The sequence below is a fragment of the Schistocerca nitens genome, chromosome 1, assembly GCF_023898315.1.
Source record: "Schistocerca nitens isolate TAMUIC-IGC-003100 chromosome 1, iqSchNite1.1, whole genome shotgun sequence".
Taxonomy (NCBI): domain Eukaryota; kingdom Metazoa; phylum Arthropoda; class Insecta; order Orthoptera; family Acrididae; genus Schistocerca; species Schistocerca nitens.
The window spans coordinates 162399804-162426110 of NC_064614.1; the positions used below are offsets into that span (position 1 = coordinate 162399804).

Below are 26307 nucleotides of genomic sequence, written 5' to 3' on the forward strand. Positions count from 1 at the left end.
GATTGAAGGTTTGAAGCCGTCGATCGAGGAGGCGGCGACAGTCACTCATTGTCGGCCGTCGCTGTTGCAGAAGCTGGATGTTGGCGCGCCTTCTTCTCGACACGGTCACAAGGCGAAACGGGCTCTTGATGTGCGCCAGCTAATGCTTCCCGTCCGCGACACCGTGTCAGAAACTATCATAGCAAGTCGGGCGCAATTACATGCTGCCAAACCCCGAAAGCGCGGCAACTCACGGGAGTGTCACACAACACACCTGCTCCATTGCACTACCCCAGCCAGACTCCCTCTGCCCGCGCTCCCCAAAGATCCTAAACACTTTCGTTCTCCACACGACCTATCGATGTATTCGTTCGATAGCATAGTTTTCCCTAGGCAAGACCCATCCTAAAATACAATAATATTTACAAAACAAACCAATTATACATCGACATAATGCGTAAATGTACAAATAGTAAAACAATTACAATATACAAAGACGCAGAAATGTTATATCTTCAGGTAACAAAATAAGGAAAAAAAATTGCAGTGCAATAGATGGAAATTGAAGGATATGCATTTCCGGCGTTACAAACTCCTTCAATTAACTGCATACGTCGAAAATTGGGTCTTTTTAATGGTTTCTTCTACTCTAAGGGTTGAGCCGTATTATTTGTTTAAATCGTGAAATTAACAAATATAGTTACACAAACAATACTTCTGACGAAACTGGAAATTACTTTGGAATTCATTAAGACCTAGCTTTGCTAATGTTTTCGAATGGAGCCAAATAGATCCTTTTAGAATACTATTAGCTGTTTCTCCTAATGATTATATTTATGATTATTATAATTATTATAGAATATAATAATTATTGTAGAATTTATATTTGTTTATTAGTCAACAATAGAATTTAAGTTACGAAAAAAATTACCGATTTCACTCTGTAACAAAAGGTACTAACTAGGCATAGTCATAATAAATTAGAAAATCAATTACATACTTAAAACTAAGCACAAAAGTAGATCTGGTGTTACATTTTTTAAAACTGAGGACCAACCTTTCTCTTTTATGAAAACACAGATTATACTCATGCATGTTTTATGGTAATTAGTTCAAAAATGAAAAAAAATGAATTTCAAGGAGGCAGATGGCAAAACTAGAGGGAAAGTAAAAATATCCCAGCTTGCTTCATCACAACTGAAATTTATGAATAATTATGGAAGTTAGAGTAAGGTAGGGAATGAAATATTTCATTGAACTGCCCTCTTCTCTTGAAGATAATAAGAGCCACCTTCCTATTTGACAGGCACATCACCAACAGCTGTGTTTTATACTTTTAACACATAACACAGTTTAGGAACGAATCCAAGACATTGGGCCAAAATTTGACCAAGCACTCTGTGCTGCAAGAATTCTGCTACAGAATTTCCTTTTAGCAGCAGGACTCGATCCAGCTGCCTCAGGGACAATTAGTTCACCACCACCACCACCACCACAAGCTTCCTGCCTCATCTGCAGATGTGTTGTGGAAGATACAAAAACATTTTAAAGAAAAAATGTTGGGTTAAGAGATGTTTTTTTTTTATTTATGCATTATTGCTATGAATTTGGATTCAGATAAAGGATGCACTGCTGAAGGCAACCACTGGGAAGATCGGTTGGGTAATTCTCCAGGGTTACAGGAAAGCTGAAGAATGATCCTTTAATTGAAAGTTGTAAGGAAATTGGGGGAGGGCATAGATTTGAGAAAGTCATTATCATTATTGTTGTTGTTGCCTCTCCATCATAGTTTCTTTTAATTTCCTATACTTTCTTATTTGTCGAAATGGGTATATGGAGTAAATGAAATTAGAATATCTAAGCCAGGAAGTAAGTTACCATGTCATTCGTTTCTTAGACCTCATTTGCCGTTGAAAGTTTTTACGGTTTTTTATTCTGAAATCTAGGAGTAAAATCATGATGTATAATTTCTATGACTTAGCCATGCTGCAGTTGTTCCTGTTTCAGTAACTTGAGTAGGTGTTTCTCTTTTGCTGCCAGTTATTGATAATTGACTTACTATTTGCATTATAAATTAAGTAACTAATGATGACTGCTTTTTTCCACATGACGGACCGTTTAGGGTTAAAAATAATGACATGTTTTGATAGCATGTAACTAGTTATTTTATGTAATACATTTTTATGTGGATTGTTGTTGTTCGTTAATAGATGAGAACACACAATTCTAAAAATTATTTTTATGACTGTAGTGTATGCGTCATCCTTGTACTCAGCTTTGTTACTTGTCTGCTGACACTTGTTTATTAACATCTCTCGGACACAAACCTTCTTTAGTTATTTTTGTTGCATTGTGTTGTTTTGTGTGTGTGTGTGTGTGTGTGTGTGTGTGTGTGTTGTTCATTTGTGATTGATTGTTTCTTCCCATTTTACTTAGTGTCTTCTTCCTGCTTTTTTTCCTTACACAAGCTCGTTGTGATAAATCAGAGTCAGTAGTTTGAAAACGAAACAGAGAAAAGATTTTACTGCATATATGTGGTGGCAGGTGTAATAATAGCTGTTGCTAGTTGTGAAGTATTCAAAATGCTTCTTTCTGACTTGCATGGAAGGAAAAGAGGGAAGGTGTAAGTTGAAGTGTTTTCATTAAGTACACTGGTGAGGAGAGGGGGATATAAATCTCTAACATGTGACAATGGACATCCAGCAACAGCATTGAAATAAAAATATTGCTAAACCATAGACGAGCAATTGACAATCATAAGCAGACTCTGCCACACGTGGGGACAAATACTGATGGAAAAGGAAGACTTGAGGATGAAATTACCTTGTAAACTGAACAAGTTCAGGTAATGTGTGGTAGTAAACTAAAAATATTGCTGCCCAAAATAGTACAAAAGGAAAAGAGGTTGATCTCAAAGATTGGCAGGTGTTGATACAGATTCACCAAGAAAGTGGTGTGTCATCAGACTTCTGCTACTGATTGAGGAATAGGGAGTGAAAAGTTGAAGAAAAAATTGTGGACAGTATGTTATCAGTGACCAACACACAAACTTGCATTTCCTGCCATTTCCATAGTACAATAGAACATTAGAAAATAAAAAATTATATAGACTAAAAATGATCTGCACAGTTACTACAGTCTTCTATTGAATTTGCTGTAATAGCAATGCTTTTAGGCAGCTAGTTGGTTACTTCACCAATTAGTTGCATAATTTCAGTAAGTTCCATGGGTTTTTTGAACATTAAAATCTTCAAATACTCAAAATGAAACTGAGGCACTGATTGATTGATAAGCACATAAACAAGATTGAAAAATATTTAGTAAGCTTTTGGACATGTTTGTCAGGACTGATTGACAATCTCCTCCCTTACCCCTCACATAAAATGTCATGTGTAAGCACTTATAGATCTATGGCTACTTTGTTCTGGCATTGCAGCAGCAGCAACAGCATCGTGATCTGGAAGCTTATCAGAACTTTTTATCATTCTTATGTGCGTGTTGACTGCTTAAGATTTTAATTACAGGTTAAATGGTAGTCTTTACTGCTCTCATTATTTGTATTCATTCTGGTATCTCATTAAAACCAAAAATAGTGTCCTACATTTTTTGTTAGATGTGAAGTAAAACTGCTTCAGGTCAGCTCTTCGATGTTTTTAGTTTTTAAGTGGCTTGTTGTTCAGCAGAATCACACAAAAAATAAAAGAGAAAATTGTCGGTTTCGACCATCATTGTCAAATGTCAGTTTGTAAGATAAAGCAGTAGTTCAGCAGCAGGCACAATTAGAAAGCCAGACTGAGACAAGATACCTGATCATGGCTGAAGCAAGTAGTTCCCTTTTTAAATTTTAAGTGCTTGTACATGACAATAAAAGGAATTTTAACAATTGAACATCTCCATCACCGCTAATGTGTCATGCTTTCCAAGATTTTATGATGAGCCTAAATATTATGACCACTTGCTTTATAGCATGTTGCTCCATCTCTGAAACTCGATATTACAGCAGATGCGAGTAGTAGGGTTTAGACAAATACTTGGTAGGTTTCTGGAGGTAGGTGGCAATAGGTGCCTGTAGACAGGTGAAGCAATTGCCATAAATTATAGGCAGTCAGTTGGTGGGTGCGGACCTGGTATCTTATATTATCCCAGACGTATTCTATCTAGTTCTCACTGGACATATTTGGTGGACAGGACATCAGCACAAGTTCACTGTCATGCTTCTAAAGTCACTGTGGCACTTTACTGGCCTTCTGACATGGACAGTTATCCTGTGGGAAGATTCTGTCACCATTGAGGAAGAAATCAAGCGTGAAAAGATACAGGTGGTCTGCAATAATGATCACGTAGTCCACAGCTGACACATTACTTTCGATTACTGCCCCCACTGGCCAATATCTGTGACACAAGAGTATGTTTCACGCAGTCATTCGCCTAGATCATGACGTACTCTGGCACGACCATTGACCTCATTTGAGAAGCCCATTTCCAAAATGTACCAAATCCATAAAATCTAATTTAAGAGGAGAGACAATAAAATAAAAAAATAAAAAAATAAAAAATGTTTTACAACCACCCTACCATCAAATTACATTTTGTAGCTTTCTTATTATATTCCGATAGATGTTGAGACACATTACACAAAGTATGTTTGTTTAATTGTTATTGCATAAATAAAAACGGATTCCGTACCTATTGGAAGATGAATTGTTAAGTTTGGTAACTGTTGTTCCGGAGTTCCGGATGGTGATTCACAGTATTCATCTTAGATATCAGATTCCATAATTTAATTAAAAACCCACAATGAATATAGTGCCAGACACCTCTGTAGAACATACAATGTTGTGTAAACAAATATCAGTCACATTGTGTGTGATGTCATTACCGAGAAGAGCAACAATTAGCTGCCAGGATTTGGTACTTCTTGGAAAGGAAATAAGATTGGATTTGGTACTCCTTGCCATGAACAGTAAGTCTTAAGGGGAAATATATAATGGGTATTGTACATTTTGGCATACATAAAAGTTCTTATTACATAGGTAATGGTTCTAAGTAGTGCCGCCACCTGTTATCTCGTTTAGCAATTTTTCAGATTTGGTACCATTTGGAAAAAAGTTTCTCATATAACAAGAAAGGTAATGTGTGTGACAGGGCAATACATTTCACATTGATCCCTGGTTCAGCTTCAGTGATCCCGTGCAGCCTACAATTGTTGATGATGATGTTGTTGTCGTCGTCGTCGTCGTCGTCGTCCTCGTCGTCGTCGCCATCCTCATCAACATGGAAACACATAGGGGGTCCTGGGAACATGCAGCAGTTATCTGCTGTGGAGCCACATGTTCAACAGTGCACACATAATGGTGTGCTCCGAAACAATTATAAGTGCAGTGGTTCCATACTCCATTGTCGTATCTACCAGAGATCACCACCTATCCCGCTTTACAGAGCAAGCAGACCTCTGCCCTCACCACAGGATACAGAGATCGAACAGCTGACACCCTGTTGTCCATTTGTTGTTCCATTGTCCTTCAACCACCATGCATAAAGTCTCATGACAGCATCACACAAACAGCTGATTAGCTTTGTCTTTTCTAAGTGCTTGTTCCCCGGTACTTTATCAAAGTGGCTTACATCACTGGAGTCCCCATTTGCGGCCTGTACCGTCACTAGAATGATATTCACCACCAATCCCTGGGCTGCTGTTACAGTTTCCTTATCGTGTCACATCCCAGCAACGACACCTGGCAACATTTGGTCTCACAGCGGACAGTGGTCATAATGTTTTGGCTCGTCAGTGTGTATACAGACCGGTGCATATGTTTACAGTTTTCTGTATCTGAAGGTAACCAATGGCGGAGCAGCGGTGATGGTAGCGAGTGCGCCACAGCACCAGCACCAGCCACAGCCACTGCCACATGCGCAGCAGCAACAGCAGCAGCAGGTGCAACACCAGCAACAGGCACAGCACCAACAGCAACAAGCGGCACAGCCACCTGTCACCCAGGCGCACGGCGTTCAGGTCCTGCTGGCCGGGGCCCCTACGCCAGCCGCAATGGCGGTTGCTGCTGCGCCCCAACAGCCGCAGCAGCAGATGCAGCTGTCACAGCAGCAGCCGGCCATGATGCCCGTGCAGCAAGTCGTCAGGCCTGCACCGTCCCCACCGCAGCAGCCTCAGCAGGTTTTTCTGGCATGATATTGTTTCATTTTTTAAAAAATATCTATTAACTTTAATCGTATTTATAGATTGTATGCTTTCACTGTGAGTGAAAAATAGTATTAGAGGCAGTGTATGGGTGATGGTACGTTGTTTAGTAATTGTTTGTAATTGGCATACAAGTGCAACTGGTGATGCTGAATTGTGGTACTATGAGGGATATTTCATAAATAATGCACACTAATGTTTTTTACTTACATGTTTATTTTTTTAAATCTCTCTTTACAGTCCTTCAGTATAATCTCCCTGCTTCTCTGTGACTGAATCCCAACATCTCAAACTCTATTTTCCATCCAGGACACCACTCTGTTCATCTGTCGAATGGCTCGGGTAATGGTAGTAGGAAAGTCTCCCAGAGAAAGATGACAACATTCACACATAGGGTTTTTCAATTTTGGGAATAAGTTTTGGTGGACTCTTGTCCAGCCTGTAGAGAAGCTGTGGCAACACTTCCCATCTGTATTCACACAGTTTTTGGGCTACAGCATTGCCAATATGCGGGTGAGCATTGTTGCAGAGAATGAGTGATGTAGTCTCGAGCAGCTGAGTTCAGATTTTGTGCATTTTCTGTGCAGGTTTTGCATGAAGTAAGATCATACACTGCTGTGGCACTTGTTCCACATCTGTCATGAAGATTCCTTTGTGATCATAAGCAAAAATCATCGTTTGCTTGAGCTTTGATATAGAGTGTGTCAAAATTTTTTTGTACTGTGATTTCATCTCCCATTCAGTGTACCTAATCCATGTTTCATCATTAACGACAATTTGACACAAGAATCTTTGACCTCCATGGTTGAATTGCTTGAGAAATGTTCCATTATCCAGATGTCTGCTTCTCTTCAGCAGTCTAACAATGTGGGACCCATCCTGCATAAATTTTCTTCTTCTTCAAATCATTTGTCAGAGTATTGAATAATGATGTTGAGGGAATTCCGATTGCTTCAAAGAATTCCTCACAAGTCGCACTATGATCTTCTTCAAGAGCATCTGCCACAAGTTTCACACTTTGCATATCGACTGTTTTTTTTTTGGCCTTCCGGGTCGTGGATTATCATCTATGCTCATGTGATCACCATGAAAACAATTAACCTAATGTGAAACTTTAATATGGTTCATTGTAAACTCACCTAAAACGTCGCTTAACACACTATGGATATCAGTCATGTTTTTACTGCTTGAAGTTTGTCTAGATGTATGACTTGTGGTCTTCATCCAAGAACCTTGCAGGGTCTGTTTCTACCTGTGGCCAATTTTATGTTACAGTAAACAGCGGGAAGGAAAAAAAAAAAGTGTGATTCTTTGTCAAGCTCCCAATTATGTCTGATGTAATTTTCATTGTTGTTGCATCAGACAGTCCACAGCTATACCAACTAGTGCATTATTTATGAAATGCCCCTCATGTTAAACCAGAGATTTCTGCTCTATTGGGTGGAGAAATGTAATGATGCACGAAAAAGAGAGAAAATGTCGAGGGTAGGTGTGCAAATGAAAGTTTTTAGTGGTAAGTCGGTGCAGTAAAGTTTCCTGGGATTTGCAGACCACGTCAGTTTGCTGGGTATTCTCAATGTATTGGAAGCTGTACACTCTTATCCCCTCCTCAGGGGAACTGCCAGTGTCTCCAGACACAGTGGGCAAAACCCCACCATTATTTATCATATGTATTTTGACTACCTCGTGAATAATGCTGTCCACAGAAACAACTTGCTACACAGTTAATAGACATCTGCTGGAAATTGAGTGTTTGCTCCTCGGTTAATGCCTAGTCATAACATATTCTTGTGCAAATCTTATGTACATTCATAGGCACAAGCTTGTCTGTTCGATGTAATACTTCTATAATTAAAACGAAAGACCACAAGTCATATTAAAAATCATGTGATTTATGGTGGACACACTCAGAAACAAAGTTAATGTTGTCCTGGAACTGAACTTTGTTCTCTCTCTCTCTCTTTATTTTTCATGTTATTTATGGTTTTTGTTTTCAGTACCAGTCCATTACTTCATAAATGGATGTTCCAAGGCTTCTACAAATTGGATTTAAGCAACTAAATTTATATGAAGAACTGAGAACTATAAAAGTATTTCATTAAAACTTAATTTGTTCGTAAAGCAGCTTTAAAATGGGTTAAAGCAGTCGGTCTTACCTTGAAGTTAGTATTTGCTGAAATATTAAATGGTCATGGGTCCTTCCAAGTGTTAACTTACTGAACTTATAGAAGCCCATGTACCTACTTCAGCTGTACCCTTTATCGTTTTCAGCTGATTCCATTATACTCTCTAAGTCATCATAGAATAAATAAAAAGAAAAACATATGCTGCTAGTATCTGTAAGTGAATGATAATGACAGTATTGTGTTAGGCTGCTTTGCAAGGGTGCTCTCGCACTTATGTACAAATTATTTTTTCCAGGATGTATTTTCTTGTTGAAAGCTTCATGTGACTGCTGTGTGGCAAAGTTTTCATACGCCAGTAACACTGTATATTGTATAGTTTATTATTAAATCTGTTTTGTGCATCTGTATGTTTTTATGTAATTTATTTCTTAAATAATGTTACTATCTTCAGAAGCTTCATTTTACTGCCAATTCAGCGTAGCACTTTGTTTGCTGCTGTGCTCTTTTTTTTCCTTTATTTGTATTGCCTGATGCAATTTTAGGGTATAGATGGTTATTTTATATGATGTGTATAATACCTGCTGAGACTGCCAACAAGTTATTTCTCTTTCCCACATTATTTGACACTATACCCTTCATTATATGCAATTGTACCTGCTGATAAGGCATAAGGAGTTAAAATTATGTACTTGGAAAAATTTAGTAATAACTTTTTTGAAACATTAACACACTTATGGTGCTACAAATGTTACTATTATACTCATATTAAGGAATCATGTAAAAGTTTTATCTAGTTCTTGAATTTGTCAGACTCACTATTGAAAGCATAAAGATATAAAATGTTCGGAATTATGGTTACTCATATTATATACAGTACATAAATGGAAAGAAAAACAATCTTTTTAGCTCATAGTATGAAGGCTTTCACGACCAGATGACATATCTTCTGGTGAACCTTCCGGGATGTAAGGTCGTGGTCCATGAAACTCTTCAGCTCCTAACGTTTCGTCCAGAGCTGCGCTGGACATCTTCAGAGGGGTGTTTCTCCTCCGGTGAGTCTTGCCGACTGACGGGTCGGACGTCTGAGAGCGACTTATATATCGTAGAAAGTGGGCGTGACGAGAGTTACACGTGATATGCAGAGATAATCTTTGTCGGAGATAAAACTTAACTATCGATCGTAAGCTCGTCACGGATAAAACTGTCTAGCAATTCTGTAGTGCTACTGTCCAAATATCACTAAGTTTCATGGTCTCTTCTTTCCGATTAAAATTATCCCTATGTTTATATATTTCAATTGCTTCTCTACAAAGCCGTGGGTAATAGTTTGTCGTCGTAGATAAAATTTTTGTTTCGGAAAACCTCAATTGATGATTTCCTGACTGTAAAGCGTGTTCTGCTACAGCCGATTAGGAAAAACAGATAAATCGGCTGTAGCAGAACACGCTTTTCAGTCAGGAAATCATCAAGTGAGGTTTTCCGAAACAAAAATTTTATCTACGACGACAAACTATTACCCACGGCTTTGTAGAGAAGCAATTGAAATATATAAACATAGGGATAATTTTAATCGGAAAGAAGAGACCATGAAACTTAGTGATATTTGGACAGTAGCACTACAGAATTGCTAGACAGTTTTATCCGTGACGAGCTTACGATCGATAGTTAAGTTTTATCTCTGACAAAGATTATCTCTGCATATCACGTGTAACTCTGGTCACGGCCACTTTCTACGATATATAAGTCGCTCTCAGACGTCCGACCCGTCTGTCGGCAAGACTCACCGGAGGAGAAACACCCCTCTGAAGATGTCCAGCGCAGCTCTGGACGAAACGTTAGGAGCTGAAGAGTTTCATGGACCACGACCTTACATCCCGGAAGGTTCACCAGAAGATAAATCTTTTTAGCTGTCATATTATTGTAGGTCACTGACAGCTTTATGTTCCTTTATTTATTTATTTCTAGTTATTGCTCTCAAACAAATGTTTGCCTCCAACATAGCATTTGTAACAACAGCACTTAGGGTCATTCAGTAAAACAAAAAATGGTGCTCCCATAGGTTCACAGGCAACAACAACAACAACAACAACAGCAGCAGCAGCAGCAGCAACAGCAGCAGCAACAACAGCAGCAGCAGCAACAGCAACAGCAACAACAACAGCAACAGCAGCAACAACAGCAGCAGCAACAACAGCAGCAGCAACAGCCTCAACAACAGCAGTACTCACAGGTGCAGTTGCGCTACCTTTTGGCAGCATACCGTGTGGGTATGCTGGCGCTAGAAACACTAGCACGGCGAGTTCACGATGACCGACCGCAAGCAAAGTATGCTCGCAACCCTCCGTATGGTGAGGATGTCAAGTGGCTTCTTGGTATTGCCAAGAAACTGGGTAAGTTCATCTTGCCATTGAAATTGTTTCAGTATCTCGTGTTCAAAATATGGAGAAAAAAAAACATGTTACAATAATTGTAATCATTGCATGCATTGTATCATATTTCAGATTTCATTTTTTTAGTTTTCACAATAAGCTGTAATGTAAGTTAAGAACAGATACAAATATCAAGTCTCAGTGATTTTTCACAATTTAATTAAAAATGGTCATCACTTCACCTACAGATTATTGTGCACGAGTCTCATTCTATACTACTCGAGAGACAGCAGGGGGGGGGGGGGGGGTGGAGAGGGAGAGAGATAAAACTACATGTGCTATGACATAGTTCATGAGGGTGCATGAAATAATGCTCCAGTACATGCAGGACAGTAAATAAGAGGATTGTAGTTATGCTGTTTGCACAAAAATTGCACGTTGGGAAAGATTAGCAACAGATTTTGCCATCTGGTCACGGAAGTGGCTTTAGTCTCTTATTTGATTACTTTAATGCTCACTAAAAATTTAAAGCAAAATTTACATGTGAACTGTTTGCTGCTGTTTTGTTCTAATGTAGAACATAACAGAATTTACATATAAAAAAGTATTGTTTCATCCAGGAATTTCAGTTGTTGTATTAATTTTCATTGCTGGTAGAATTTCTCTGAATAAAGCTTTTCTAAAAACATAGTTTCCTGTATGTGTAATTTCTTAGGACAGGGTAAACATAATAATTCATCAACAAAATATTATGATGGTTTTTTCCCACCACTCCCAGAAACAGCCCATGAAGGTTGCTGTTTAAAAGGCTACCATATCTCAAATTTCTTTAGTTGCCCCAAATATGTAATTGAATTGGACAGTCATGTTTACTCGTTCTACTTTCTACTTCCCTTCCCCCTCCTCATCCACTGTGTCTTCAGCTATACTTAATTTCATTTCACTTGGGGTGGGTGGGCAGCAAAAGCACAGTTGACGCTTACACAATTCTGCATTCCTGTGTTTGTATTACTGAGAAAGGAATTAGCTAATCCTACCTATCTCCTCTTTTCATGATTTCCATGGAAACAGTAATTTTTCCAGTATACTTATGTCTTGCTTCATTGTTACAGACTTTATTCTGAGTATTATTTCTTTCTGTTTCAGGAACACAATACTTACACCAGTTTTGTATATGTGCTGTGAATAGTATTGTCAGTCCATTTGTACTGCATGATGTGGCCTTGGAGGCTGCACATTATCTCGCTCGTAACAACCCGAGCCTCATAATGCAGCATTTACGTTCTGCACTTACTCCGCTTGTCCAGAAGTGCCAACAGATGTAAGTACTTGTTAACTTGTTAACTCCTAATATATCTGTATAGACTTTCCTTTTATAGCAATTGTTAAGTACATTTGTGACAGCTGAGGTGCCTCATAAAAGCTGTGGATACGACTGGTTCTCTTAATTAGGTGATATCAATTCCCAGAGTGTACACACTATTTGATAAAAAGTATCCAGACATCCCTATGTAATGCAAAATCGAGCACTAAATGTCAGGAGAGACAGTCATACGGTGGAGGGCTGAGTTTTCTGTACAGGAGCAGTAACAGTAAACTGGGTCAGTCATGTCAGCACACTGACTTCAAACATGACTAGTCATTGGATGTCACCTGAGTAAGAAATCCATCAGGGACATTTCAACCGTTCTAAAGCTGCCAAGTCAACTATTAGTGAAGTGATTATGAAATGAAAATGCAAAGGAATAGCCACAGCTGAACCAAGACATGTCAGTTTTCATCTAATAACAGACAGGAACAGTCAAGCATTGCAGAGGATGGTTATAAAAAAAGAGATTGAAATCTTTGGAATAATTCACATTTGATTTCCAAAGTGCTATGAGTAGTCCAGCTAGCACATTGGCTGTGCATAGGGAGCTAAAAAGATTGGTTTGCAATTGTCGAGCAACACCGTACAGGCCATACATTTCTGTAGTCAATGCTAAACAACGCTCAAAATAGTGTAAACAGTGAATGATTGGAAACAAGTGAATTGGAGTGATGAATCACGCTATACAGGTACTGTGGCAATCCGATGGAAGGGTTTTGAATTGACGAATTCATGGAGAACGTTACCTGCTATCATGTGCAGCATCAACACCGAAGTATAGAGGAGGTGGTGTTGCGGTATGGAGGTGTCTTTTATGCTTAGGGTGTGTTACTCTTATTGTGCTAAAGAACAGGCTAAATGCGGAAGGATATGAACATATCTGTTTACTGTGTACAGTAAAGGAATATTTTGGAAACGATAATTGTATGTATGTACCATGTCACTGAGGCACTGGTTTGTGGACAATAACAGTCCTAAAATGGACTGACCTGCCCAGAGGCCCGACCTAAACCCTATGGAACACCTTTCGGATGAGTTACAGCCATGGCGGTATGATAAGGGGAGATGGTGCTAAAGATTTACGCTGTATGTTCCTTTGAAGTCAGTATCACCCCGTTAGATGCGCCAGAAATGAGCAGAGTACTGTTTACAATTGCTGCTTCATGTGCATATGGCAGTTGCTTAAAATAGAAAGGGTTGCAGTGCTTTCACGAATAGCACAGCATCAGGAAGGCATTTTCAAAAGTTTTTCTGGTCTTAATGCATATTTGATCCAGTAAAATCGTACATTTTGCATATTAATATAACTTCCTTTTTGTTAGTGAATAATCAAGAAGAGAGGTATGTGATACAAAAGGGCTGCTTTTGTATTCCAACTTTTTCTTTGATATGGACTAATGAAACTGATGATCGGTCTATGTCGTCTTCCTGGAAATGCTGAGAATGTGTTTTGCTGTGTTTGGTCAATTTCCACTCTTTCCGTCTCACAGCATTCACCCATGGTGGGGGGGGGGGGGGGGGGGGGTCATCTAGTGGGTAAGTTTAAATTGCAATTGCACCTTTGATAATGGATGATTTTTGTAAGTAATTTTTGAAATGTCTCATATTTTTTGCCCTCTAGCCTTTGCACTGCTTTCAATCCCAAAGTACTAAAAGCTAGTAGTAATCTGTTGGCTGTGTAAGGAATGTGCCCTTATTTTTACCCTCATTTCTGGAAAATCTTACTGAATTCATTTTTGATGAAATTTTTATGGTACAGAAAGAAATATTTACTGTCTCATTACCAGCCCTGTGATCTACTTCCATAACCCTCTGTCATTCATGGCTGTTCACAATGGTACATGTTGAAATTTGCTGTAAATTATTTGTCGACAATTAGCAGTACTGGTGCCTTATCACTAGTAGCTTCCCTTCTCTGAATGATTTCATTGTTCTGTGTTTTGGTATTGACATGACTGCTCAGTTGTTGACGTGTAAGCTGATTGCTCGGTTTGATACACAGCACCCATTCGCATTTCATTTGAACGGTTTATTTCTTTGGTAGTCAAAATAATTGAATAAGTCATAAAAAGTTAATTTAGAATGTAAAATGCACTTATTTTCTTTTGGATCATTTACTCATCTTTTCTGGCTGTTTGAGTATCAAGTATCAAAGGGATACATTGCATCTGATCACATTTAGTAGAAACTTTGATTATAAGTATGATGTACTTGACCATCGCATGCTACGTAGGGAAGGTATAACTGCCTCGAACCAAATCATGTTGAAGAAATCCAAAATACATTCTAGAATGAAATTTTCATTCTACAGCGGAGTGTGCGCTGATATGAAACTTCCTGGCAGATTAAAACTGTGTGCCGTACCGAGACTCTTAACTCGGGACCTTTGCTTTTCGCGGGCAAGTGCTCTACCAACTGAGCTACCCAAGCACGACTTACGCCCTGTCCTCACAGCTTTACTCGTGGGGCGTGAGTCGTGTTTGGGTAGCTCAGTTGGTAGAGCACTTGCCCGCGAAAGGCAAAGGTCCCGAGTTCGAGTCTTGGTCCGGCACACAGTTTTAATCTGCCAGGAAGTTCCAAAATACATTGCTCGATGAGGATAATAATGTAGTTAGAGGATTTTGAAGACAAAGTGGGCACAGATTGTCATCACATAGTTGAAGTTCAGCAGGAAAATTTGGAAACAGAGAAGGTGGCAGTGAATATGACAAGGAAGTACTTGAGGAAAATAACCATTACTATATTGGAAGGAACAAAGAAGTGAAGTGGAGTAAAGTTTCACCATTGCAGAGTGTACATTTCAGGGCCAACAGTATCATTTGAAAGTGACTGGACCTAATGGTGCGGCGAGAACATCTTTAGAATACTGGAACTGCATCATAGGTGATGACTTTTTGACTATTATAGTTTTGTTTACAAATCAGTAAATTGAGTGTGTCAAAGATTCATTTCATCATGAGAGAGATGTAAAACTAAGAGATGTTACTGAATTGAAAGTCTCTTATTTTTAGCTGGTGTTAACAGAAATAACAGACAATGCTTAAAGGTTTTGTGGGGAACTGATGAGAATAACACTGTAAAACTTCACCTTGTAGTGGACATAAAACATTTCAAATTCATAATGCGGTGACGTAGATTTTGACAATTGCATGTGTTTTATAAAATGAGGAACTGCCAAAAATCCTGTAGCCTCAGAGAAAATGTTATAGTATGCAAGAAACTGAAAGGTTTCCACAGAAAATGCAGCTTTTGCCAATATATACTTAACAAACGAAGCAAATATGGAATTGATATATTTGCTCTTGTCGGTTCCCAAGTTTTTACCTGTGTAATTTGGAAATAAACACTGGGTTGCAAACAAAATAATTATACCATGTAAGCAATAAATCTGTGGATTTGTTCTGTAACTGTGTGAATGCAATACACCTTTGAATTTCTTCTCCATCTGTGTGAACTTGTTTATCATTCAGGTCAAAATGCGACAACAGACAAGTGGTGTGCTAGTATTGGTTTGATAGAAAAGATAAGAAGGAAACCTCTTTCTTTTGTTGGAACAATGAGGAAAAACAAGTGTGATATTCTTCCGGAATTTGCTCCAGAGAAGGAACAGCTGTCTACACTTTACTTTTTGGCTTCAAGAAAGGCTATACTCTAGTTCCATATATTGCTAAAAAGAGGAAGTGTGTGTTCCTGGCATAAAGTTTGCATGTAGATAATTCAGTAGATGCAGACAGTGGAGATAAATGGAAGTCATCCATTGCAACATTTTATAATAGCACCAAAGGTGGAGTTGACACTGTGTTTTGCAAGAAATATGCATCATTGACCCAGGGTTATATATTTCCAATTATCAGTATGTGTGTGGTCAATGAGTAAGTACTTTATTGTGGCGACAATTCAGAGTTGTATCAGAAGAAAAGGATACATGAAACATCTATATCTCCTGCATTAGTTCTATATCACTTGGTTCGAAGAAGCTTGGACACCTCAGGACTTCACAGGGATTTTCAGCTGAGGCTATAATGCTATAGGCCAACATGTTAAGAAGCAGCAGAAGACAAAAACAGAAATAGAAGAAAAGAAGCTGGGATCAAGGTGAAAAGTTGTAATACCTGCTCAGTAAAGGAAAGACTGGTAAAATATTGTTGCAAGATGTTTCAAAAGCCCATCTGTTTGATACAAATGGAGAAGTTTTGCTCTGACTGTCGCTAAGTTCCTCAAGTGTTACCACAGTCCAAAAGTAATTGAGTAATATTATCATTGTTGTTGTGCTCTGATGTCATCTTTACGTTTTTTTTAAAGATATTTGTCATTTATAATGGAATTTATTAGCGAAATTAAATAAAGAAGCAAGTAAAAAAGTGACATTGTTATCATTTGTATGACAATCCAACACTGATTATAAGAAAACTGAATGATTAATATTTTTATTATTGTTGTTCTCTTACATCATCTTTGACTTAAAGGTATTTTCCATTTATAGTGTTTTTTGTTAGTGACTTTTAATAAATAATTGTGTGAATTAGCGATGTGATCAGTTTGATATTCTGTGCTTTATCTTCCTGCAAAAAAAAAAAACACTGTGCCCGACAGAAGATTAGTTTTTCTCATTCAAAGCCTACTCATCTATATGTACAAACCATTCATAAATCACCATTAAAATTCTTCTTCCTCCTCCTCCTCCTCCTCGTCCTCCTCTTCCTCCTCCTTCTTTACTGAGCCTTAATCTCATCAGATACGGTATCCGCTGTACTCAAATCTTGTCAGTTTATTTTTATTTAATTTTGCAGCCATTTGCATTCCTGTCACAGGAGTCGTCCTTTATCTAGGGGAGGGTAGTTATCTGCTCCACCTGTTTGTGGACTGTGTAAACTTTTTTCTGTGTGTGATTGTATTTTAACTGTTTACATATCATACTTTCTGAGGCGGGAATTGGGGATCAGCCCAGAATTTGCCGAAACGAGTGCGCTAAACTGTCTAAAAACTATAGCCAGGCTGGACAGTTGACCAGCCAGTGTTGTTCACCCACCACGTGGACTTGATCCTGGCCTGGCTCACCTTCCTGTTTTGTAATTTAGTGCACAGCATGTTACACTATATGTGAGATGTTTTGAGAAACAATAATCCAGTTAAAAGAATTTATAGTAATTGGATAAACAACTGGAAAGCACAGATAAAGAAAATCTTGAAAAGATTCTAAGTATTCACAGGCAAGAAAGTAATGTAGCAGATTTGCACGGAGTGTTGTGAACATTGCCTGTAATCTGTAAGTATCTGAAGGCTTGAAAATCGCTAGCAATGTGAGTATATATACCTCTCTTTTACAGGTATATTCAATGCATGCATCAGAAACTTTATCATCTGACCGCAAGTGACTATGAAGATTTTGTTAATATTGTTTGCTCAGCAAGAGCTGCATTCCAGATTACACCTGATGGCAATACTCAGTTTAAAGAGTGGTTGCAGTCAATACGAAGGTATGTTTTAAACCATATCCATGCTTTTTCAGATATATAAACAGCGAAATAAGTAGATCATCAGCATTCATGGTATAATGATATATAGGTACTTACACTAGAACTGGAACATGATAGCTCAGCTTATGAACTTTTGTTGTTCTTCAGAACACGCGGACACATATATACCAACACAGCTACATTGTCTTGGCACAGCAAGCCGATTAGCTCTGAATAAGAATGAAAACTCATAAGTTGATTAATCATGTCCCAGTTACTGTTTATTTGTGAATTTGAAACTGTGCCTCTATCTGGCGAGTGGTTATGTTTGCCCATTCTATTCCACACAGGATTTTACAGTATCATGTTAATTTTTGGATCTATGTTTTGTTATTTGGTCTTACCATGGTTGTTGATTGCAGTGTCTTAATAATATGTAAAACTTACCAATTGATTTGTGAAAACAGTACATTTTATGAGTGAAAATATGCTGACAATTTATATTGCGGATCTGTACTTGGGTTTAAACTAACTTAATGTTTTTGAACTGTTCTTTTTTCTTAGTCAGTATTTGTGATTAATTAGTGTAGTGGTTGAATATTTTTATGGCTGCATAATCTGCTTCTTTTTGCAGCAGAACTTGATTAAATTTTAAATAGCAGAGGTAATTGTTATTCATAGAATTATATTTAGAAACACCTCTTCTTTTCAAATTGCAATCTGTTATCAATAAAAAATTTCATAAAGTAGTAAATATATATTCTCTCTCTCTCTCTCTCTCTCTCTCTCTCTCTCTCTCTCTCTGTGTGTGTGTGTGTGTGTGTGTGTGTGTGTGTGTGTTTTTATATATAGAGGGAGAGGGTGTTCGTAAGGTAGTTCACTGTGGACTCCGAACTGGCATTAATTAATGGAAGAATGCAAAGAGGCCCAACTTTTGATACTTCTATCTCCAGGATTTTACTCTAAACATACTGATTTTATACATGAAATGTGTTCACAATTGTGAATATGGATAACCATCTGCTGTATAATGGAATGGTGACAATGAAAACTTGTACTGGATGGAGGTTCAAACCCAAATTTCCCACTTATCACAAGCGTTTTCCGTACGCTTAGACTACCCGAGCCTGACTTAATGGCCAGACCCAAACTTCCCACATGCTGTCAACCATGTGTCTACATCCTACACTCTTACGTCCATTATGTGTATTGGGAATATGGGAATATACATTATGGATGTATGAACTTAGGTTATAGACACATAGTTGATGACATGTAGAAGTTTGGGTCTGGCAATGAGTTGTGCTTGAATAGTGTAAAGGTAAGGCAGCTGCTTGTGGTAAGTGGGAAATTTGGGTTCTAGGCTTCGTCCAGCGTAAATTTTTGTTTTCATCATTCCCTTATACAGCTGATGATTGTCCCTACTCACAACTGTGAAAACATTTTATGTTTTTCATTGTAACTGCTGCAGTGCCTGTTTCTTCAGACATGCATGCGTATCCAAAAGAACATGCATCATACTTCTATACTTCTCGACAAAACAGGCACTGCAGTGTCGTATCCTAGCTTTAAGTCTGTGTGGCACAGGGCTTGTGTGTGAGGAAGGTTTGTTTCTGTTGAATTTGTTAGTAACGCTTAACTACATTATGTTTACACTAACTGTTGTTATTATGGAAAAGCCAAAATGTGACTTTATTATTGTTGATACATTCATAATAAAAGCTTCTGTTAATCTGTAATTTGCATGATTAATCACTAACCATAATTTGTCTCTGAAATGAAGAATGTGAAGCTCAGTTGGGGGGGTGGAGGGGGTGTCACTTCCTGGATAAAACTTCACACTAATTAAGGCACTGCTTGCTCACTCCTATCAGGTTAACCTTCTATGAGCTATTTCTTATGGTATTGGAAATACCGTGTGGCTAGGGCCTCACGTCGAGTAGGAGTACGTGGTACTGGCAGAGCAGATAGGGAAGGTCTCAGAATAGGAGCACTTGTACCCAAGAACTATATTGAAACATATCACCGTGTAATAGGCATTTTATGTAGCCTGTGAGAATATCTCAAGTTTGTTAGTATAAAGTGAAATTTGACCACTGTTACAGTGGCTAATTTGAGGCATGGCTCAGGGATCTGCATATGCAAAAGTTCACAGGGATAGTTGTGGGATGCACCAGCTTTCCTGGGAGAAATGGGCTGAGAACAATTCTGTCTTCCATGGACTCGTATGGCAATAGAGGAGAGAGTGTCTATTGTGGAACGGATGGCTACTTTACAGTCTGTGATCAGAGGTGTGGTGTTGAATGCCAACTGAGAGGATGAACACAGACTTGGGAAAGGTGTATTTCATGAATGAGTAATTGATGTATTCAGATAATTAAGTTGTTGTGCTTCAAATAATATTGATGTCTGGTAATCTTAATTAGATCAGACAGTCTGGGTATTCCAAGAAGCGCTCCCACTTATGTGGTCTATACCGAGGTTCTTCGAAAGCGAGTACCTAGTCAGAGTCCTGTGGTTGAAATTTTTGTGTGTTCGTCAGTTTGGACTAGTATGTAAAATACTTGTTAGTCAACTTGAAGATGACTGTGATTACAAGGAATGACTTTTAGAATGTGTATTGGAGGACTAGGCAAATGAAGTGCACAGGAGCAAAGGGGCACTCGTATCAAAGTAGTGGTATAAAGTGTAGTAAACATGGGGGTCTGAAATGTGCACTTTAAGAGCTGTAAGCATGTGTTAAGTAGAAGAGATGTGTTTCACACTAGCAAAAATGAACAAGTGCTCATAGCTCTTAAGGTATGCATTGTAGAGCCCAGGTTTGCTAGACTTTTTTTTTCCCTTGTTTCGTGTAAGGAACCTGTCCTTAAAGATTGTCAGCATTTTCTGGTACGTATTTCACTCTAGCAGGCAGTTAAATATTTCTGGTAGTGATGCAGTATTCATTTGCAACATTGCTGCCAGTCATTACACAAAGAAAAATCACCAAATAGTGATATGTTTTAGAAGTTACTTTATTTAATTATTTTATTTAAATGATCAGTTTTGACATCTCATTAATGCGCCCCATGTATAAAGAATCTGATAAACTGATGTACAACTGGAGCCATCAATACCTGGATTTTTTTGTGAAGTGCTTACTCCAGAGACTTGACAGGTTGTTGTTAAGTCTTAAGCACAAAACACACAATTATCTGAATGAACCTGATGAAATCTGGACATTTAATATCAGAACATTTAATAAACTGAACAAATTTTCCATCCAACATCAAGAAGACAGATTCAGTCCATAAATGCCTTTGTTGGATTTGGAGACTAAATTTGCATTTTCACTAACGAAACCTTCAGGCTGTGTTTCATGAATATATCTTTTTGAAAATTACCATTGAGAAAAACAGTTTTCACATCAAACTTCTTCATATCCCTATCATTCATTCCTGCCAAAGGCAAAAGGTTAAGAAGTGATTCGTACTGTACAAAAAGTGAAAGTTTCCTCCCTAATTAAATCCAGATTTCTGAGAACAACCTTTTGCACATAACCTAACTTCATAACTCATTATGGTACTGTCTGGTTTCTGTTTAATCTTGTAAAACCAACAGCTTAGTGATCTGGAAGTAGATCCACTAAATCCCAGTTTGCTATTCGTCAATGACTGCTGCTTAAGCCACATAGTTTTGGAAATGAACTGGAGGGCAAAGCTCATCATAGTTTCTTAGATTCTTTCCTAACTGAGCAAACTTTTCAGTAGCATTGGTTCCTTGGTCTTGCACAAATTCCTCTTCATTTTCAACAGGTTGTGGAACTTCATTATCTTCTGCATCTGTCACAGGGTTGTATTCGTATATGATGGTGTATGCCCAAGTGCTGTAGGATGCGGTGGCATTTTCATTGAAAACCACATCTCATGAAACAGTTACCTTCTTTGTTACAGAATCATAAACCAATAATTGTTAATGTAAGTACTGTAATAAACAGTTACCGTCACCTTTGATTTACTTTGAAATTTGAATTGAAACTTGAAACACCCCCTTTTAAATTCCTTCATTGGGCTTTGTGTAATTTATCGAAGCTGCCAAACAGTTAATTATTATGATTATATGACCATGTGCTTAATGGAAGAAAGGCTATCGGCTGTGGTTTCGGGGGTATTTCAACCGAGTGCGGCTGTTCTGAGATTGAATAGTGGAATGATCGAAAGTTTGTCTATATTAAGGACCACAAAGGTTGCGATGTACAAACTGATATATATTTCCTACTAACACACAAATTCTGAGGCAGTTGCTACCTTTGCCTTACACGTCTAATTACAGTTATCTTTTTATTGGTTGCTGATTTTCAGTACTTCGTCACACGCAATGCTGATGGTTAACATTCGCAACAATCCTCACTGCAATCCATGGTTGTTGCTGGTCGACGCGGAACACGTAATTCGGCACTTGTCACTTTCTGTTTCATATCACTCGCGAATCGGTATTAGTGAGGGTCAACCCCACGACGATCAGGGGGACGTGGCCATTCGTAATACTCCGGTGAATTTTACCGTTTACAACTCACTAAACCACCATTCTTGTCCATCTCTCCTGCACTACCTCTCACTCGACACTCTTCAGTACTACTCCTCACTCAACACTCGTCTCACTGCCTCCTGCAGCGCTCGACAATCGACTCCTGTCTACTATCGACCTGGGCGTCGGATACTAGCATCTATGTTCGTGGGATCACGGATCCCTTACATCCCCACCCTAAAAACCTTCTTTGTAGCCACAGGCGGAAAAGAATAATAGGAAAAAATTATCACATAGCATATAAATGAAATCGAGGAACATAAGTTCTGCTTCACATACTGAAAGTTACATCATATCACAAATAATACCCTATTGACTCCGGTAGCAAACTGCCCCTACAGAAACATCATACACCGTCAATCTATCTTAATTAACATAGCATGGTAAATATTTTTATAAACTTATCTTACATTCAGTTACCAAAAATCTTCATTTTCAAAGGTTTGTATGAGCCTTTAACTACATATTTGTTACTGATTAATCTTTTATAACTAGCTACAGCAAAGACAAGAAAACAAACTAGTTTAATGCCAGCTACCACTTTGGTATGCCGTCCTTTCAGCGGGGTTCCTGCCATCCATACTACTATCACACTAAGTTATAACACACTTGGCACACACACATTAAAGTTAAGGAAGAAATTCACAGCTTACTCATTTGAGTCATTAACATAAGCAAATTGAATACAAGAACAAAATATAGCATTTATACCTTGACTTATGCAATTATTTTACAATTCCTCATACCTCTACAGATTGATTCAATAATCTTGAATGCTACATTATACCACTAAATATGTCTTACATAATTATTTGCATCGCTATAACTAATGTGGTCACCCAATAAAAAACTTTAAATTACTGATCATTTCGTTTTGTCAAACATTTATACTGCCATATGTGAATTGTCATTACTAATGCTCAGATCAGAGGTACAATATTTTCTGTTATATTGACATTAATTCAGATCTGCTATATGGATATTTATTATTCATTACACAGTGCCGGAATTCTGCTTCTAAATCTCGACCTAAGTATAACCATAACTTACTCTGATAGCTAATTGGATACATGAATTACTCATTACTCATGAGTTACACTTCCTGTTTTATCAGCATACTTTAGATCAACATGTATACTACAAATAACTTGCGGACAGATGTTGCTCATGTGCTAAATGACATACTTCAATACTTCAAACATCTCATACTCCATACTCTTCATTACACATAACTTCCTCAATTTAACAGCAACTTCAACTGCAAATAAATGTGTATCTATCAAACTCCATCAACCCTCCATATTCGCTGCAATAATTACATAAAAATATTACTCCAAGCTCCTTGGCCTCTCCATTCATCATATTTCACATCATTTATTCGAACAACTATCTCCTCGTGTATTTGTTTCTTTATATGCCATCCTAATTACAAGCTGATACATTACTTCAATTGTCTTACAGCAGTTTGACCTTTTCATGCCTCACAAAACAACTAGCTATAAGATTACACACTCTTGTTTGACCAATTAGCTTCCCACCACATTTTATAAACATTAGCTTTCTGATCTGGTTCTCATTTTATTACTTCTGGCACTAATAATTTTGCAATGTAGTTAAACTAAGCTGATTTTTGACATGTTGATTCTTTGACATTTCACACTCCACATCAACAGTAACTACTTACCCTTATTTTAAGTCAACTATAAATCTGCTACATGGCTCCTGACTGAATTACTTAGATGACCATTACCAATCCTAACTACTACACTAACTTTCTTAACCTACGGATAGAGAAAGAAGGTAGAGGAGTGAAACTTGAAATGAGAAATAAAGTCTCACCCAGCTGGGAGTGTACCAGTTGCCACTTGGTATACCAGCAAAAGAGTTGCTGGCTCCCTACACCTACTCTGATTCTACTCTATCACCTGGGTTGCCCTTATCTTTATGTGGATAGTATCTCTCTATATTCTCAACATGTTCTTTACCATGAGCTCTTTTTGTTTGCACATATTCCAGTTCAACTGTGTTTGGGTGATCAATTCTTGTGATCCTATATGGTCCCTTATAAACATGGTTAAATTTATGTATCTCAGAATTCATTTTCTTCGATTTGGCGTGCACTTTCACTAGCACCAGATCTCCCACTCGGTAAGTTATTGGCTTCACCAATTTATCATGTCTCTCCTGTCTCTTCTTTGCTTTCTCTTTCATACTCAGTTCCACTAATTCTAATTTCTTCTCCCACGTAATGTCATTTTCAGGTGGATAATCTAATAGTTCACGAAACACACTATCAGGTTCTTGGTTAAGTAAGATCTCACACGGTGCAAATCCCGTTGAGTCATGTGGGAGGTGATTCCTGATACATTCAAATTCTCCCAGGTACTCCTTCCATGACCCGTGCTTCCTGTGACAGTATGTCCTATATAAACGATTTAATTCCTTCATCGATCGTTTGGCCGGATTGGAGGCCAGTCTACATCTTGAGATTGCAATTGATTGTATCTGATGCCTATCTAGGATTTCTTTGTTTTCTTCCTTGAATTCTTCAGTTCCTTTCGACATCTCTTCTATACACTTGTTGATTTCTTCATTTCCTTCGGACATTTCTTCTGAACGCTAGTTGATTTCTTTATTTTCTTTGGACATCTCTTTTAAATGCTTGATTATTTCTTTCTGTCCGTTCCTGATTTCTTGGAGCATCTTAAATATTGTTAACTGCGATTCTCCATCCTCTAGACTCAATTCTTTTCCAATAGGTTTGGTGGTTTCTCAGGGTAACCGGTTGAATGACCCAATGGGCTGTCCATTGACATTCCACTACTACCAATTCCTGACTCATCCTTGTCCTCCTGCCCTATCTCCATTTTTCTAACTACCTCCTCCACAACCTTGTCTTTCAATTCAGGATGCATTCTCAACTATTCACTATGCACAGGCAAGAAAAAAAAAAGAATAACCTCCTAGTAAACCAAACGCTTACTAATTAGCTAATAACGAAATAATCCTTCACTGTATTCAGTTAACCCAGACTGGCAAAATAGACCTCTCCGTTGAACACCATAAATTACAGAAGCCTATCCACATCAAACATCAATGACTGCATTTATACACAAAATCTCGAAGTAACATACACACAACTTAGAAGACATATAAACGTGTAGTTTACAATAAATAATGCAAATGAGACACTATTCTGTGCTGTACAGCATGAAAACACATGCATACTAGCATACCATGCTTCAGACCAAATTTGCAAAGAAATGTTAAAAAATATTGTTTTTATAATTTCTGCAATTGTCAAATTTAATTTGAAGTTCCTTCCGCACTCTGAAGATAGTGCAATATTAATTAGTCTCGCGCCAGCAAATCGTCTTCACTCGCCCCTCGACGCTCGTCGAATTCGCGTTGTTTTGACGTTCGAAGTCGTGCTGCTAGTCGTGTTGGCGTTGGCTCCTCCGGCACGGCAATTGTCAGGCGAAGCGTCATTGTAGCTGGTGTGGTGCCATGTGGACTGTTTACATCCGCGGCGAATCACGCTGACACAGTCTCGTAGTTCGGTGGTTGACGACGGGATGGAGCTGCTGTCACGTATTTCGTTGATCGGCGGGTAGGTGGCGCAGGTATCGTATACTTCGGGGGTACGCCACTAGATGTCGAACTCCACGTCGTCGTTGTTTCTACTTCAGCCACTTAGCTCCGCTGTAGTCACTGGTCAGTGTGGTACATCTCCGCTATCCAAATCCTTGCTGTCGCGGCGTGTGGAACTTCTTCACTGCTTCAGATTCTTTGGCTGGCCGCTCACAGTCTGGGTGACGTCATCCAACAATTACGCCACAGTCAACACTCGCAAATGCAGTAACAGTTTATGGGTCCACATCAACTTGAGCGATTTACACCGTTCAGAAGATAATTTCGGATACAAAGTCACTTGAAGACATTCTCCTGATATTTTCGTAACGGAAATTTGGCTGGTTCACTCGCGATTAAGCACAAACACGCCTTTTCTTAGAGTATGAATTTTACAGTACTTCATGCAGGTTTTCGTGTCCATACTTCAATACATTGTTCATTAACACTGCTTTTGTCACTTGAATTTGTAAAAAGAAATTGTTTACTGTTCCTCAGTGACTTTTGCGCTGTATTGTCTAAATAACGTGCTTCGTTCCCGCGATTTCTAATTTCACCATAAATTTTATATATTACACTGTTTCTAGTTGGAATACTGTAATTTTAGTCATGGTAA

General features: G+C 38.3%; 1 protein-coding gene across 1 annotated transcript in view; it reads left to right on the forward strand.

The window, feature by feature from the left end:
- Window positions 1-26307, forward strand: part of LOC126244256 (zinc finger SWIM domain-containing protein 8 homolog) — a 525958-nt gene that overhangs the window by 486676 nt on the left and 12975 nt on the right. Inside the window, exons 21-24 of the mRNA XM_049948222.1 lie at window positions 5816-6160; window positions 10361-10691; window positions 11817-11991; window positions 17367-17516. Coding sequence (XP_049804179.1) covers window positions 5816-6160; window positions 10361-10691; window positions 11817-11991; window positions 17367-17516 — 1001 coding nt within the window. The remainder of the gene's footprint in view (window positions 1-5815; window positions 6161-10360; window positions 10692-11816; window positions 11992-17366; window positions 17517-26307) is intronic.